At 38.7% G+C, this 17,823-nt stretch overlaps 1 protein-coding gene across 5 annotated transcripts in view; it reads left to right on the top strand.

Moving 5' to 3' along the window:
• OPA1 (OPA1 mitochondrial dynamin like GTPase) overlaps positions 1-17,823 on the top strand; it is a 78,807-nt gene that overhangs the window by 58,480 nt on the left and 2,504 nt on the right. For all 5 annotated transcript variants that reach the window (XM_054039329.1, XM_054039331.1, XM_054039330.1 and 2 more), the window contains one exon: positions 16,288-16,361. In XM_054039329.1, the coding sequence (XP_053895304.1) occupies positions 16,288-16,352 (65 nt within the window). In that variant the 3' untranslated portion in view covers positions 16,353-16,361. The remainder of the gene's footprint in view (positions 1-16,287; positions 16,362-17,823) is intronic.

A 17,823-nucleotide genomic window follows, 5' to 3' on the forward strand; every position in this document is an offset into this window, starting at 1 on the left:
TGTTGACATGTTCTCTTTTATTGTACCTTTGGGAAGATTTTAAAACCATCAGTGCTTGGCTCCGCAGTCCATTCAGAAACATTCTCCTCACTCTCTTGTGCAAGCTTTTATTGCTAAGTGGTACTAATTTTATGAGCAGATGATTGAGAGAAGACTTCTTGGCTTTCTCCTTAGTGTACAGAGAATGCTTTTCTTTGTTGCAATTTTCATACACCTGAGAGAGCCTTTCTGATAACACCGGGCATTGAAGTCTCAGTGGAACCTACAAGTAATCTCCTCCTTAAGCATGGAGTGGCAATTAGAACTCCACTCCTTCAGGAAAGGAAATCCTCACTCTCGCAATCCACACTCATTAAATGTTTGGATTTTAATTCACCAACTGAGATTTAGCTTCCTAGTTTGAAGCTCTCCTTGTAAACGAAGTCTAGATTATGTAAATAGCCTTGACATGTCAGGACTTGTCTCCTGATAACAAAAGTCAAGCAGTGTTGCTATGCTATGTCAAATTTTTAACACCAAAGCATTGAAAGTGTTTTATTGTTTGGTTTGGTTTTGCCCTGAGATGCCAGTTGATGGCATGTTAAGTATTCTAGCTTGGGTGACACAGCCTCATAATGGGACTACATATAAACCACAAATTTTCTCATTTGATGCATGTTTTTATTGCATGTATTCTACGTGGTAAAGAAAAGAATCCTCCTGTTTGCAAATATTACACAAAATAATGAGCATGTCTAAAACTGTGGCTTTCCGGTGGCAAATAATTTTAGTGTTTTGTTCAAGGTAACACAAGTCAAACTTCTACGTTCATCTATATACAAGGCATTTTTTAAAGATATATTAAAGCACATTTCCCCAGTCAATTACTTTTCTCCCTCTTTGTCCCCTTCTTCCAGGTGTTTCTGGTCCTAGGACTTCACATTATTTATTAATTTAACACTATTTACATTCCAAATAATAATATGACTATTTGGTATTTCTCTGAAATGAATGTACACATGACGCACGCACGCACATGCATACTTTCCCCCCTTAAAAAGATCTTCAGTACAACCTTCAGAACCATCTATATTTTATACAGTTTGTGCTAAGTTGTGTAAGGAATCAGTTTATGAACAGGCTTTGGAAGGTCTATAAATAAAATGTGGAAAGTAACATACGGGGTAAGATTATGAACAAATATATATGATAATCTTTTATGTTTTACCCATACATAGCGATTTCTACTGCATTTTGGCTTTATTTTACTTTCATTAAACTAGTTAATGCTGTACACTTCAGTATATTGTTTCTCTGTTGGCCTTACTGAACTTTGTTAAAGTCAAAAAGCGAGCAAATAACTACTCAAAGTGTTAAAACTTGTAGGCCTGCTAGTGTATTTTTGTCATTAGGGCATTGTTAGTGGTTAGTTGGTTACTGGGTCCTGTTGCCATCAAAAAGCTTTTTGATGGCACCAGTAAAAGTGGTAAGTAATTGCTAAAGGGTCTGACGCTTGGTGCAGGTTTTCAGACCTTTTCTGCTGGTTTAATTAGAAGAACCTGTATCTCTGCAGTGCTTTTGTCCAGAATCAGACCACAGATTTGTATCCTACGTGGTAAAGAAAAGAATGCAGGTGAATGACTTTGATCTTGCACTGTAATGCAGAATTCCCTTGATTTTGTAATTTATTTCCTAAAACAAAATAAATGACAATTACTTTAGCAAACAGAATCTGTAACTGTACAGAAGATCAATGCTGTGAGGGTGGCTTTCATCTTCCAACAAAACACTTCCTGACATAGATGTTCTTTGCTGTTGCGCTTCCCAGTGAAGTGGGTCCCAGAAACATTTAACTGTTTCGAGTGTTCCACTCTGACTGATTTCTTTTAGAATTTCAGTCAAAATAATTCAAAATATAAAGGGCCAAAGTAAATTTCCTGAATAACATGAACTGCATGCTGTAGCTAAGTTGCTGTGCAACTTTCTAACACAAGATGGCAACATCCGGCCTGTGTGGCAGCACTCCGAAGGATCAGCAAGCAGGAGTCATGCCATGCCAGGCGTCCGGTCTCTGTTTACTCTTCTTTACTGTTTGATGCCTACGCATTGTCCAGGCAGCAGGCGTTCGTTTCTCGGATGTTAGGGCTGTTTCCTTTGGGAGGATACAACACTTGTCTGGGCTTGCCTCTTATTTTCTACGCTCTCTCTTACTCAGCAGTTTGCACTGCTTAGAAATGACAGTGAAACTTTAGCTACATGGCCAAATTCTTAACCACAGCTGGATTGCAAGGTTTGGCTTTACAAAGCAATTTCAATAAGTAGGATAATAATTCATAATAATTGCTATTATAAATCGAAAGAAAAAAAATCTTGCAAATCATTTGGGAAATAACCACACAGAGCAGTGCATAAGGGTCTTTTTCACTTCGGAAGCTCCGTAAGCAACTATAGACATATATTGTAGTAGCACCCACAACATTCTGAGTGCTGTCAATGCAAACAGGAAGATACAGAGTGAAATCCTGGCCCCATTGAAATCAGTGCAAAGATTTCGCCCCAGTCTCTGCTCAAAGAAACATAATATGGATCTCAGGGTGTCCTTTCTTTTAAAGAGCTTAACTATGAATTCTGCTTAAAAAAAACCCAAACCACTTTTCTTCAAAATCCAGTTTCTGCACAGTATATGTGCATGTAAGAATTATATAATATGCAAAGCATCTTCCTGCAGTTCTGTGTGTGCTATTCATCCAATATTCTGCTGCCTCATAATTCAGGTATTTTAACAAACAAACAAACAAACACCCTAAAACGGAAATAAAAACCCATGCAGATCCTATTTGTGAAGTGGGAGTAGTGGCAGGGACGCAGAAGGAGGGTGAGGGATCAGCAGAATACTGAGGGAAACCTGACTCTTAAATAACCAAGTATGACTGTGGAAGGATCAGCCCCAAGTCAGTTTGTCAGCACATAAGGTATTGACACCTGTGCAGGTGTCACAGACTAGTCAGGACTTCTTTCTACACAAAGGCCTATTGAAACGGCGGAAGGCAGTTGAATGTGCAGAAAAAGAAATTCCTACCTTAGGGCGATTTTCTTAAATTCTGTCATAGTTCTAAAATGTAATCTTGATGCACAGAATTAGCTGTAATTATTTTCTTCTAAAGGTCAAAGTGTATCGAGACTAACTAAACTAGTGTTCCGAAAAACTCTTCTGCTTTTTATATCTAAGGCTAACACTGGGATTTGTTGCCTGTTGAAGTCACTGTATTACTTTTTTACTGTGTTGTGAATTCATTAGAATTGGATTTAAGCCTCTGTTGCATTTTATTTTGGAAGTGTCATTTTAGTGTGCCTGATTTATGTTGGTTGAATACTGGACATCCTTCGCATGCCATCTTAGTTCAGTTGCAAATCTATGTACAGTTTCTCACCAGATTAGACTGGTAATTAAAATACAGAGATTGTTGTGGAGCCAGTATTTGGAGTTTATGGGTCGTATACGGCCATTTGTTAGATTCCACTCAAATGAGGGTGTTCCTGGGGTCTGTGGAATGTCTGCTTATAACAGTGTGGTTAAAGACGCACCTGTTTTTAATGTCATACGTTTAAGTGGAGCTGGGTGCCAGAGTCCATTAGCACTAATTTGGGGGCCGCTGTAGCATAGTACTGCATGGTGACATTATTTTCCTCGTTGCTATGAGCTGCAGAATGAAAATGCTGCATGAAACTAATTTTAGAGTGTGGAGTTGACTATCCCATATTTGTGTTTCACTCCACTGAGATGACTACAAGGTTTCTAATGACCTCTTCCTGATCAGATCTCATGACCTGTTGATAACATATGTTCCTTAAAATCCTCTCCTCCCTTAGCTTTCCTGACTCCATTTGTACCAGATTGTTTTGCTTCTAAATTGGATCTTCCCCGTTTAAACATAAGGACTGATAAAACTCTAGCAGCTCTACTGGTCACAACCATGGGGAGGAGTAGTCTCTCAGGGTGGAAGCGTCCAGATCTGTAGGGCAAAACCAACACCTTAAAGTCCACCTGGAAACCAATAGATAACCAATGCAGATTACAGAGAGTTGGCCACTATTATTTTTATTTTATATTGGTCTTTAAAATATTTATTGCAACAATATGTTTGGATTCTGCAAGACTGAGGTAAAGGCTCTAATTCTGTAAGCACTTATTGTGGGGTCCCAAAGTCCCCAGAAGGGACTCTAAAAGATGGACATGAAGAAGATGTGGACTTGGAAATCCAGAGGAAGGAAGAACATACAGGGATCTTTAGAACTAATTATAATCATGGAAGAAGTGAGCTTTTAGAAGAGATTGGAATGACAACAGGATGGTAACTTTGCAACCAGTGAGATACACCACTTAACGAGGGGCAGCTGCATTATACACGGGTTTCCTAATGTCCCTAAGGTATCCTCCTAAGGAGCATCTTGCTGTAGTCTAATCTTGAAGTGACAAAAGCAAGGATAATAGTAGTGAGATCTGCATCTGAAAACGTTGGAACTTTCTGAACAGGTGCAGATCAAACAGCCGTCCTGGCTGTCCCTGCTATCTGATCATCTAATGCAGCTGAGGAACTAAAAAGACCTGCAAATTCAAGTCAGATTATGCCCTCAGTTATGGTGGCTGTTATCTTCCACTCGTTCCCCCTCAGTCTCTTCTGGATTTGTTCCTTATTTAGTGCACCCTCATCTATGCCCCAGGCTCAGCCAGAAACTAAATGCTCACCTACACCATCTGTAGCTGATAAGGTGGAAATGTTAGAGGCAACATGACACGCTTCCTCACAACCCTCCCCATATGCATGCTGAATTGTGGGGAGGATGTGTGTGTGCGAGAGACAGCATACGTATAGTTTGTACATGCACACTGACTATGATTGTTATCATTAGGATTAAAATATATTCAGCTATTTTTGTTTAGTGTTCCTACTCTGTTCTATTCAATTATAGAGCAAATTGCTATTATTTTTACCTAGTCACCTTTGCCTTATTTTTAATTCAGTGTAGCCCAGTGCATGAGCCCATCTAAAGCAAAATGTACTTTGTGGTAGTGGAGGCAACTTGAATTTAACAGTTCTTTGTTTTGGACAGCTGTGTGAAACTGACAAATTAAAGCAGTTGCTAGAGGAATGTGTAGGATTGTTTGTGTCAAAGTGCAGATAAGGTAGCTCCTGCTTTGTGTCATGGCAGAAAGGGCTTTAAAGAGCCGCGTCTTCTCAAAGAGGGAAGTAATCCTCAAGGGAGAGCATACATCAATTGTAAACCTCCTCTGATGGAGCGATGGTTTTCTTAACTTCAAAATCCCAGATGGCGAAGATCCGAGCGCTGTGGTTTCTTAATGTTATTGATGAAGAGCCAGGCACTAATATCCAGGTTCAAAAACGGATCCTCACAAAGTTTAGCACATTCTTCGCAGACCAAGACCATCCTTTAAAGTCAACATAGAAAGATAATGATAAATTGGTGTAGGACTGAAGGCATGTTTGCTGCCTATTAATCTTGTCCAAGTCCAGTGATTTATCCTTTGATGCATGTTGTTCTGGTGTTATATTTACTAAATTTAATCTCTTCCTGAAATTTACTGCATGTTTCAAGGATGGAAACAGAATGTTGGGTGCTAGTTTAAAAAAAACTGATCAGTTATATGTACAGATACCATATACATTATTAATTGGATCTTCATGTAGAAGTAGTAGTATTTGTAGAAATGCAAAATTATTGCAGGTAGATGAATCAAAGGAAGATGAATCAACCACTACCAAGCTGTGAAATATATTAATCAGACCCCAAAAGACCTAAGAAACTAGGGTCATCGGTGTTTCTTTGCCAGCTTATTTAGTATGGTGATGGTAATTTTTCACCTAGCTTCCAAGATGGAAGGCAATGTAAAATAAGAGAGCAGTATAGTAATATGACAATACAAACAAAAAAGAAAATGAAGAATAAAGTAACATCTGTCTTTCAGAGCAGGTTTCAGAGTAGCAGCCGTGTTAGTCTGTATCCGCAAAAAGAACAGGAGTCCTTGTGGCACCTTAGAGACTAACACATTTATTTGAGCATAAGCTTTCGTGGGCTACAGCCCACTTCTTCGGATGCATAGAATGGAACATAAATTGAGGAGATATATATACACATACAGAGAGCATGAAAAGGTGGGAGTTGTCTTACCAACTCTGAGAGGCCAATTAAATAAGAGGGGGAAAAAAAACTTTTGAAGTGATAATCAAGATAGCCCAGTACAGTTTGGTAAGAAGTGTGAGAATACTTACAGAGACTGGGAATGGCTGAGCCATTACAAACATTGAATCTATCTCCCCATGTAAGTATTCTCACACTTCTTATCAAACTGTCTGTACTGGGCTAGCTTGATTATCACTTCAAGTTTTTTTTCTCTTACTTAATTGGCTTCTCAGAGTTGGTAAGACAGCTCCCACCTTTTCATGCTCTCTGTATGTGTGTATATATATCTCCTCAATGTATGTTCCATTCTATGCATCCGAAGAAGTGGGCTGTAGCCCATGAAAGCTTATGCTCAAATAAATTTGTTAGTCTGTAAGGTGCCACAAGTACTCCTGTTCTTCTTTCAGAGCAGGAGCACTTAAGCAATTAATCTGTATTCCTGACAAGCAGAGATGAATCATGGTATCAGTCCTATCTCTAAACATTTCTCTTATAATTTCAGACAGACATTTTCTCTTCTAATGATGAAATTTAACATAAATGTTGTTGTAGATAAATTTTACTGGTTTGTGGTCCAAGTAACTATTGAGTACAACCTTCCTTTGGTTTGAGGACCAAAATGTATCAATTTCTAACATTTAGTTTCTATAAAGATCAATATTCACATTTCTGCACTGGGATTTACACAAATGTTCATGGTCTGCTTTTAGTTTGTTTTTCACCTATTCCCTCCCCAGTTAACAGGCACGTTGCTCTGATACAGTGAATGAAAACAATTAAATCTTCCACAGTTAAATCTTTGCCTGATTGTAGAGCTGATTCAAGACATTTCTATTTTGTGTTGGTTTCTCATCACTGTACTATCTGGGCACCTTCCAGTCGCGCATTAAGCAAGGTGACTAACATCTATTGTGTGCTCCATTCTGTCTCTCATTTTGGCAGTTTTAATTGGAAATTCTATGCTTAATGAACATTTTGAAACCTGTGGTAGGCTCTGAGCGCTGTTTATGGTAGTGCTGTGGCATTAATTATCTTCCCTTTTATAGGGATGTGGGCCCTGACACATGACAAGTTCTCAAAAATGTAACTAGTGTCAGGTCAAAAGTATCAGTAGTTGTCATTTTCACCTCAGCGTAGCTATCTGAGCTTTGATACTATGCTCCTGCGTTGTCAGAGACGGGGCGATAACTTCGTATTTGCCAGTCTGTGGAGCCCTGGGGACTACTCTGGGAAATACAGTCGGCTTCTGTTCTATTTGATTAGGGAGGGGAAAATGTGTTGCTGGAAACAGTTTCATTAGCTGAGAAGGGCTCATGTGCAGACCTTGGGCCAGTGTGGGTCAAGACGTTGATTAATTAGTAGCCTACACTTTCATCAGTACAATGCACAATTCATGTTTTATGGGTGGTCTTTTTTTCTAAGAGCATTTTTAGCTATGTTAAAATAAAATGGCAATGCTAAGTACTTGTGAAAGTATCTTTAATGTCTACAGACAAGCTGGCTTTCTTACTGCTGGTTTTGCTCCATCCCCTAGCATGAAGTAAAGGTGTGGGGTTTTAAGTGGCGGTTGATACCTTTACTCAAATATGATTTGAGGATAAAGTATCATTAATGCTGGTAACTAGATTGGCTTGAGTGATGATGATTATACATCTTCTATCTAGACTCTATTCCGAGCATCAGTTTCTTGCAGTGTTTGACCTGGTGTCATAGTTCTCGCTTATAGCATGTTAACCATACAAGCTGGGGTATCTAAATTTCCTTTGGCTGAATCCTCCCCTGAAACAGGAAGGAAAAGAGAGAAAGATAGATTCTCTGTCTGTGGTGGGGAAGCAGGCTCCCCTGATGTTTCCTGTTGTGGTCTAGTTAAGTACTTGGTCAGTTCTCCAACAGGAGGTCATAGAAGAGCTCATGTCCATAAAACTAGGATGTGTTAAACCAACTTCTGGAGATCTGGCTATATTTGGATATGTATAAAATGGTTATGCTAAATATTTTGCTTTTGTTTTAGGGTTCTAAGATGATGCTAACTATTCAAAGTAAGATCAGTAATCCATCATTATAATAGCATCTCACTTGTTCTATCAGCCACGCAGAGCACCTCCTCGCACCACTCCCCATACCACCAAGAATACCAGGATTCTAGCAGCACCCAAAAATGAACTCCCTGTTTTCAAGGGCTGGAAAAGTGATTTAGTGCAAACATTGATTAAGTTTTGCCCGTAGCTCTGAGCTCCAGCTAGTAAAAACATCATAGTGCTGTTTTTATCTTCCTAGCTCTGTAAAGCGAGTCTTATACACAAATGTGATTAATACTTTTGTGTCATGATTATCCAATCTCAGTGAATATACTTTGAAGTTCAAAATTTACAGGAAGTATTCATTTAACCTTGCCATATATTTGCATCTCTTGCATGGTACAGTAGATTTGAGAAACATATTTGATAAGAGTGAAAGTTAGTTTTACTATGATGTTACCTCGGTTAGCAGCTTTGTTCCTTCTATGCTGGCTACCAGTAATGAAATGGTACGCTAGCTTTTCTGCAAGCTTGCATTTTAAGCCTGTATATTTTTAATGATTCATGGATTTACTATATGAACTATTATAAATTCCATTTAAACTTCTCCAGTACTGCAGTGCTTTTATTACACTAATGAGCTAATTGTTTAAGAATCATTCACATGATTCATCCTCCTGTTCTGCCTTTTTTTAAAAACTTCAGCCACTGAAGGGCTTTTGACAGACCAATATTTATAACAGTTTGACAGCAGGATGAGGAACAGCGTTTGTCTTTGTAACAGCTTGAAGAAAGGGCCTTTCCAGCCCCCAGCCATGCAGCTACAATCTTGACCTCTTTCTTATGCTGGGAACATACATACAGCAGACAAGCAGCACCTCCCATGTGTTTTCTTGACCCTCTGACTGTCCATTCACTTCCCATCTGTTTTGCAGTCTTAAAGGAGCAGAGGGGGCCCTCTTCTTATAAATCTGTCTATGCAGGTGATAAATGATGTTCTGTCTCTTTAAGGGCTGCCTGGGTGGTTTTTCCTTTTTTAAAAAAAAGTTTTAGCTTTCCTGTCGGACACATCCAGAGGAAAATATGGTATGTGAACAAGAGGAAACTGGCAAAAAAAAATGTGATGAGCCGATGTCAAAGAATTTTTTAAAATTCAGCAGGACATGACCCTGCAATGATCAGTAAATTATAGTAGCTCTTAGTCTTTTGAGATTTGTGAGGTGGGAGAAGGCATGTTGATGCAAGTTTTGTAACTTGTGAGTATAGGGGTTGTTTTGGGAGTTGACTTTTTTGGACAATCTTTAGAACACTGCCCCCACATTGTTTTAGCAAGACCTGGAGTTTTCTATGGTCCTTTAGAATATGGAAGAACGTGGCACAAAGGGCTGAACCAAGAAGAGATTGTTTCACTTAGCCCCTTTTATATTTGTTCAGTGTGGTTTTGTATATGTAACTGGGATAATGCGCTAGTTAGGAATAAGTTAAAATCCCACTTCCTGCAGTAGACTGTGGATCCATATTGATATGAAGAGTATGATACTGGGCATTCTAATCAATCTGACTATAGACTGGATTTTCTGCTTACTGAAGGAAAGATGATGATTTTATAACAGCGAATCAGCGATTTTTCCTAAAGGAGCTGTAGCAAGCTAACTTCTTGTGTAGAAGGAATTCAGGGAATGGAATGGAGAAAATTGACTTAGGAGGAAAGATTTAAAAGAACAAAGGACAAATCAAAACCTACGAATATCAGAAGGGTGTAAACCCTCAAAACGGAGAGGAATTATTTAACAAAGTACAAGAAGCCAGAACTATAGGGGTTATAAGTGTCGTTTCATTCTGCCCCCTAGTCTACAAGGTGCTTCATCAAAGTTTATAATAGAAGATAGGTCCCTATCGTCAAGGAGTTTATAATCTCAGCCCCTGATCCTGCAATTCGATGTCTATAAATGGGCTCCATTGACTTCGGTGGGGCTCTGTGCAGATCAGACTGTAGACTGAAATCCTGAATGATAGACCGACGGACAAGTGAGAATGCAGCATACATCAAAACCGGGAGGGGGGAGGGCAAGGAAGCGCAAGGGTCAGAGCCCTGCCTTTTGTGGTCACTCAGTTCAGGCATGCATATGTCATGGCTGTGCAAATATTTCCTCCTCTTTTTAAAGAATAAACTTTTTTTGAAGATGGTGGTTTGATACTGAGCAAAAGTTTCAGGCTGAAAGGCAGGAGAAACTTTTGACAGAGAGATGTGTTGGTCTGCGGAAAGATTCCTACAGAGTGTTCGATGCCCCAGTTTCTTGGGTTGTTTGAAAGTAGCCTGAACAAAGAACCAGAGACCATCCTGCTGGGAGCAATCCTGTATAGGCAAGGAAACGGACTAATGACCATCTCCCATTGTCTAACTTGTAAGACGGGGAGGCAGCATATCTTAGTTGCAGAGAGGACATTAGAAGTTTTTCTGCCAGCCTTGTGCTCATTCCTCTAAGGCCTCAAATGAGAAAAGCATCTTTACTTAGGGATGCATTACACGTACTTAAATGCTTATCTAAACAGGGATCTAAATGTTTGATTTCTGAGCAGATGACTTTACCTCTCTGCCTGAGTTTTCCTGTCTGCAAAATGGGAATACTAACTGCTTCCTACAAGGCAGGGATGTTTGTGTGGATTCCTTCTTAATGTTTGTAACATCCTAAGTATTATGATTTAGTTCTCTAAGTACAAGTATCAGGGGGTAGCCGTGTTAGTCTGTATCTACAAAAACAACAAGGAGTCTGGTGGCACCTTAAAGACTAACAGATTTATTTGGGCATAAGCTTTCGTGAGTAAAAACCTCACGAAAGAATCCGAAGAAGTGAGGTTTTTACTCACGAAAGCTTATGCCCAAATAAATCTATTAGTCTTTAAAGTGCCACCAGATTCCTTGTTGTTTTTGTTCTCTAAGTACAGACAACTCTAGCCCCTTTCCTCCAGTGTAACTGTTCATCTGTAGATGAAAAGAAAAATAGTTTGTGAGGGTTTTTTCCGTTCATATTCATCTCAGGGAACAGAGGTGTACAATAAAGAGTAAGGGCTTGTCTACATGGGAAAACTTTCCTAGTATATTTACAGCAATATAATGATGTCATTTTAACTCATTGTGTGGACGCTGTCTTATTCTGGAATAAGAGTGGGTTTTTTTCAAATTTGCTTAAACCCCTTCCAAAGCAATATAAGTTTTGGAAAATGAGGAAAAAATGACATATTGCTTGTGTGTGTGAGACAGACAGACAGACACGTATATTCCCAGCCAGGAGCTGGGAATGGATGACGGATGGATCACTTGATTACGTGTTCTGTTCATTCCCTAAGGGGCACCTGGCACTGGCCAGTGTCAGAAGGCAGGATGCTGGGCTAGATGGACCTTTGGTCTGACCCAGTCTGGCCGTTATGATGATATGTTCTTATGACACTATTGTATTTAGTTTCCATGTGAGGAGTTAAAGTGCTGTAACTATAGCAGTTTAAATTTACACATTATCAGATAACAGTATAACTTCCCCATGTAGATAAGCTCTAGGAGGTTTCTTGAGTCCTAAATATTATTCCAAGGTCAGGATGACAACCTTCGTCAGAAGCCCATGCTGCTTCTGCCATATGGATAGTCTAGCAGAAAAAGTTTTAAATTGATACTTTGAGTTAGTTGAAGGGGAAAGGTTACCTGCAACTCCTCTTGCTGCTGCACTACTTGATATACATACATTCATATATGTGTGTGTGTGTGTGTGTGTGTGTGTGTGTGTATATAGATCTGTCTTCAAGTTGCATTTCTCCATCTAGGAGTTTGTGGCACACCTCATCATAGAATCTAAGCACCTATTATTCTGAAAAGGCAATCTCGTTGCCAGTGATGTATAGCTGTGTTGCTTTTAATGTTAGATTAAGGCAGAAGTGATCCTATATTTAGTCAAATGTATGTATTTTGAAAAACTAAACAAAAATATAGATTTATATAATCAAAGAGAAGAATTCGTAAACAGGACATCGTTGTCTACAGAGATACCTCTGTGGAAAATTTCTAGCCTCTAAGAAAACTTTTACACCATTTGTTTTCAATCATGACAGAAATGTCTTACACTGGAAAGCTAAATTCCTCTTTTTAAAAAAGTCATTTGATTATAAAGCTGATTATTTTTCTTACTCTTACAGCATTATATGAAAAGTTTCTTTCCGTTTTATTGCTTTAAGTAATTCACCCCTACCTCATCAGCTTTGCTTGGAAGGTAACTGGCTTCAATTTTAACAGCACGGCTATTGCACTCAATGCAATGCTTTTACGGGTGAGGCACATTAATAATGTAGCTATAAAGTTGGGACCAGTAAGTAGACAATCTGTTTTTATGAGACTGAATATTTTGGGTTTTTTTCCTCCTTCCTAAATTGATGTTAACAGCAAAAGTAAACCTTATCCTTGGCTGTGTCTTTCTGTATTCCCTGTGTATTCAAATCCTAATTACAGATCAATTAGTCTGGTTTTGAGCCTTTTAGAGTCAGTATCAGAGGATTAATGAAAAGAAAATGAGTGGGCAGCGGTATCATTTCATGTGGAGATAAAGAGGGAACAAGCATGAATGGGTCTCTCAAGCCGTCTGAATAAAGAATTTCTTCATTCTGTGTCAGTGGAGGTTTATGGGATATTGGGAAAGGATTATGGGAATATTCATGACCAGATCAGGAGACATAATGAATTGATGTATGGAACAGCTCATCTTTTAGGTAAACATTGGGTAAATGGAAAGTAAAATAGGCCTACAGGCAATGAATGCCCGTGTGTTTCATTGTTCCAAAGCTAGAAACAAGCGGTTTGTTATAGTTTTCCTGCGCTGGTTTCACTTAAGTTTTGATCACTGTTTAACAGGTGGTGTAAGAATCATGCATTCATAACTCCAAATCTCTATTAAAACTATCAGAGTTATGAGCAGCAGTCTAAATATAAACTTCAGAAGTAAATTATAACAGAACTGTAGCATTTGGAAGCCTGATGTGATATTGGAGCATTGGATAGTAACTCGGGAAAAAGTTCAGTATGTTACAGAAATACATACTTGTTAGCAGGTTAAAAGTGTAACTCATAGTCTGTGGGTTATTTTTACTTAGAATAATATAATATTGCAACATAAATATTCTCAATATGTCATAGCCATCTCCTTAATGTTGAAACCCAAAAGAGACTATTGGGTTTTTGAGAAAGTATTCATTTGCAATATAAAATGTATTGAAATTGTGCTGTTTAATTGGAGATGGGCTCAAGCCAAGAAGCTTGGACCCAGATCTGGAGCAGAACACCTGGAAAATGGTGGGTGGGTGGGTGTCTGTGTGTGTGTGTGTGAGAAATATTAATCTATCTCACAGCAAAGTGGATCCAGAAGCAAACTTTCCCACAATTTGAGGCAGTTAACATCTATTGTGTCTGTTTGGGTCAATTATAGTGTTGTTTGAATTTAAATTCAATGAAGTACTGACATACTTACCGTAAAGTATTCAGTCACTGCACTATGTTGCTCATCAAAATAAGTATCTCCAAGAATTTACAATTACCATCTTACTAATCACAATTGTGTAAATACGCTTTCTGCCATTATGCTAAATGAAAAGCAAACTAAATAGCAGGGTACTATTACTGTGTGCTGCATTGTGGATTTTAGAAAGACAAGACATTTTACCTGATGATTAGTATCTGTTTCAGTGCAATAAGCTGTATTCCTACTGCGAATACAAAGCTTAGTATGAATATATTATAACTTCCTGACAGACTTTTTCACTGTTTGTTTAAGAAGGTTTTTTTCCAAAGTGTTAAGTTACTTAAAGACCTCATAATTATTACAGTTAAGGAGTTACTTCAGTTCTATCCAGGTATAAAAACTAATAAAGTGCTTATGATAACGATGGAGGCAACTTTAGTATGTCTGTTCTCTAAACAAACACAACTGATGAACTACATTCTGGTGGAATAAACATTGGCTATCCTGTTACTTTAGCATGCCTTGATTGAAAAATTAAAGTAGGTATTGTTGGCACAGACTGACAACCCCCCTCCTTTTTTTTTTCCTACGGGTGAACTTATAAATTATGGATTTTGTTGATATTGTGAATTTATAGCACTGGACTATTTCACTAACCAAGGGTTGAGCAGGAAAAATATTTGCATTTAATGTTGTTAAATCTGTCTGCTTTCAATGACACTAATAGCTTGATCAATATAAAAATCGTATTTGAGGAAAGAATGTTGGACTGAATAAAGCAATCCAAACCAAAAATAAATAGTTCGGAATTACATTACTCCCCAAAATAAGATGTATATATCATAATTACAAAAAAAATTGTGATGCGTTTGTCAAATATAATATGAAATTAGCCTTTGAAATATATCTGGGTTGTGCGCTGCGCCCCCTCCCCCCCCACCCCGCCTGCAGAAACAAAAAACCAATCTTTAACCAGTTTTGAATCCAGCAGCAGCATGTCGTCTTTAGCAACATGGCTTTACTGAGGGCTCATCTCCATTATATTTTAAGTCTTTGGGGTGAAATCCTGATCCTACTGGAGTCAATGGGACCTGTGCTATTGACTTTAATGGGACCAGGAATTTACCCTCTGTCTGTATCTGCAAGACTAGAAATTATCCGGACTCAGAATAGCTAAAAGACTGTCTCAAACGCCAAGATTTTGGCTGCCCTGAATAGCACTACTCCTGAGGAATGCATATGAATGCACTCAGATTAACAAAACAACCATACGTGTCATTTCCCAGGCAGGAGGCAGGGGGAAATTGGAGAGGAAGCTGCACTTGAAAAGCATACATCTCATTATTTAATTTTTAGCTTTGGAAAACATTCAGACACCACAGAGATGAACATGGTATAGGACGTGTATAGACCAAGATAGCCTGACGTCTTTAATGAAATGCTTCTGGTATTTTTAGCCCAATGTAGGGTAGCCAGGAACACAGGTCAGCACTCACTATCACTAAGTTCGCTCTGGTGTACAGATCCTTTCTTTGCTCATTAGAATGCCCCATGACAAAGTTGGTCAGGAGACTAAACTACGTCTGGCCTTCAAGAGGATGGTCCAGCCAACTTGAGGTTGAGGTCATGGAGAGACCGAGGCGAGAGCTGCCTGCCCATACCTGGCATGTGAACAGTAGAGTCAAATTCCCATTTCTGCCAGACTGTTAACAAAATAACCAAGAAACCCTGAAATAAAGTTGACTGCCTTGTTTTACTGTATCTATTTCAAACGCTAGCCAAATAATGTTAACAGCTTTGTTTCGGTTGCAGAATGTTTCTTTATTATTAGAGTATATTTTATATCACTCTTAAAAATCTGGTCCGCTGAAATGTGCTTTTTATCCTAAAAAGATTAGTTTATTCTTGTTTCCGAAACACACTTTAGTGTAAAGTATGAGGATTGTGTCATTTCATTGTTACATGAAACGATTATTTTATATATCTAAGACTAGATATATAATTGAATATTCAACTCAGATAGGATTCTTTGCTCCAAGCACTGTGTCTTTTGTCCCAGGTGTGTTGCATGTTGAGATCTGATTGCTTGCAAGTCTACCTGTTAGGCCCTAGTTTTTAACTGTTTCTTGAATGATAAATGGTGGCTGTGCTACTAATGTGGAGAATAATGATATTGGGCTAAAAGAGAGAGGGATTAGAGCACTTTACTTAATGGATAATAACTCCCACGATATAAGGATGGGTGCACAGTTGACTTGATATGTGTGAACCAGTGGAAATCTGAGCTTTTCAAAACATAGCTATTTCAGATCAGATTGCTTTGCTGCATTTTGGAATTATTAAATTAGCATTTATGGTAAAAAGGTATATACTTGTGAAAGTTCTTTAAAGAAAAAAACAGCCTGAAGAGAGAGTCTATTAATTTTTGTCTGATGCAGAAACTGTTCACAAAGGCATTCAGTGCATCAAACATTTAGGATAATGATTGCTTACAAAATTGGATTTTGCTCTGCTATATAGTTGAGGTTTTTTGTATCTATTCTGAATAAAATAACTAGAAATTTGAATGGCAATCTTTTTAATCTTTCTAGAAAAAGTTCGTGAAATCCAGGAAAAACTTGAAGCCTTCATTGAAGCCCTCCATCAGGAGAAGTAGATTGTTCAAGTAGGTACAATGTTCTTACTGTCCTATACACACAAAACAACCCGTCACACACAATGCTGAAGGAATTGTTTCCTGAAAATCCATTTCATTTTACAGCTTTCCCTTGCTTCTTTCCTTTTTGTTTCCAATTTTCAGTGCCATGATTCTAGTCTTTATAACGGCAAAAGAATGTGAAGTGTGGTGTAAGTGCTTTTAGGTTAGAGAGACAAGGTGGGTGAGGTAATATATCTTTTATTGAACCAACTTCTGTTGGTGAGAGAGACAAGCTTTCGAGCCACACAGAGGTCTTCTTCAGGTCTGGGAAACATACTCAGAATGTCACAGCAAAATGCAAGGTGGAAAAGATTGTTTAGCATAAGGAGTTAACACATATTGTAATGGACCAGTCAAGGTAGAGTGGCCTGCAAACACCTCTGTAGTCATAGGACAAAAAGAGAGGGTTAGTGGGTTACAGATTGTTGTAATAAGCCATAAATCCAGTATCTCTGTTCAGTTCATGATTTTTGGCATCTTGCAGAGTAATTAATTTAAGCTTCCGGGCTTGTTGTTTCAAAGTGTTATGCAGGTTTCCTTTGAGGATGAGGACTGAGAGGTCAGATATAGAGTGATCACTTTGTGAAAAGTGTTCACCTGTGGGTGATAGGGTGTTTTTGTCTTCTCATTTTCCTATTTGAGTTCATTCAAGGGCTTCTGATGATGAGCATGGAGAGGTTGGGGGGTTGTTTGAAGGCCAGAAGTAGAGGTTCAAGAAAATAGAGTATGGGTTGTAGTTGTTGATACCTTGTATGGGTTCCAGTATGAGGTGGTAGGGGACAACTAGGAGTGTGAGGTTGGAGGAGGTATTATTTCTGTGTTGAAGCAGGTTCTCTTGGCGTATTTGGGTGGTCCATTCCATGATACGATCTTATTCTCTTGAGGTATGTCCTTGCTTGCTGAAGGCGTTTGTGAAGGAAGTCGATTGTACCCTGAAGGAAGCTGGCCCTTTGTGTGGTGAGTGGTTTGAGGTTGGTTTGTATGAGTCCCAATATTCCTTCAGTAAGAGTGCCATGGCCAGATATGATGGGTCTGCCTGGATTCCCTTGTATGTGGGGAATGAGTTTGTGGAGTTTGTCTTGGAGGTGTTTGAGGAAGGATTTGATGATATCCTTAAGTTCCTGGGTAAACTGTGGTGTGGGGTCATCTTTGAGTTCTTTATAGTAGTTGGAGTCAGAGAGTTTTTGCTGTGACACTGAGAGTTCCTTTCCCAGACCTGAAGAAGAGCTCTGGGTGGCTCGAAAGCGTGTCTCTTTCATGAACAGAAGTTGGTCTAATGAAAGATATTACCTCCCCCACCTGGTCTTTCTCATATCTTGGGACCGACACAGCTACTAGGTTAGTTATTCAAGTCTCATGAAACAGCTCTAAGACAAATTGTGCACTCAAAGTGTATATCAACATTAAAATGTGAGATCAGTTATAGCCC

This window comes from Malaclemys terrapin, chromosome 9 (assembly GCF_027887155.1).
Source record: "Malaclemys terrapin pileata isolate rMalTer1 chromosome 9, rMalTer1.hap1, whole genome shotgun sequence".
In the NCBI taxonomy this organism is placed as follows: Eukaryota; Metazoa; Chordata; order Testudines; family Emydidae; genus Malaclemys; species Malaclemys terrapin.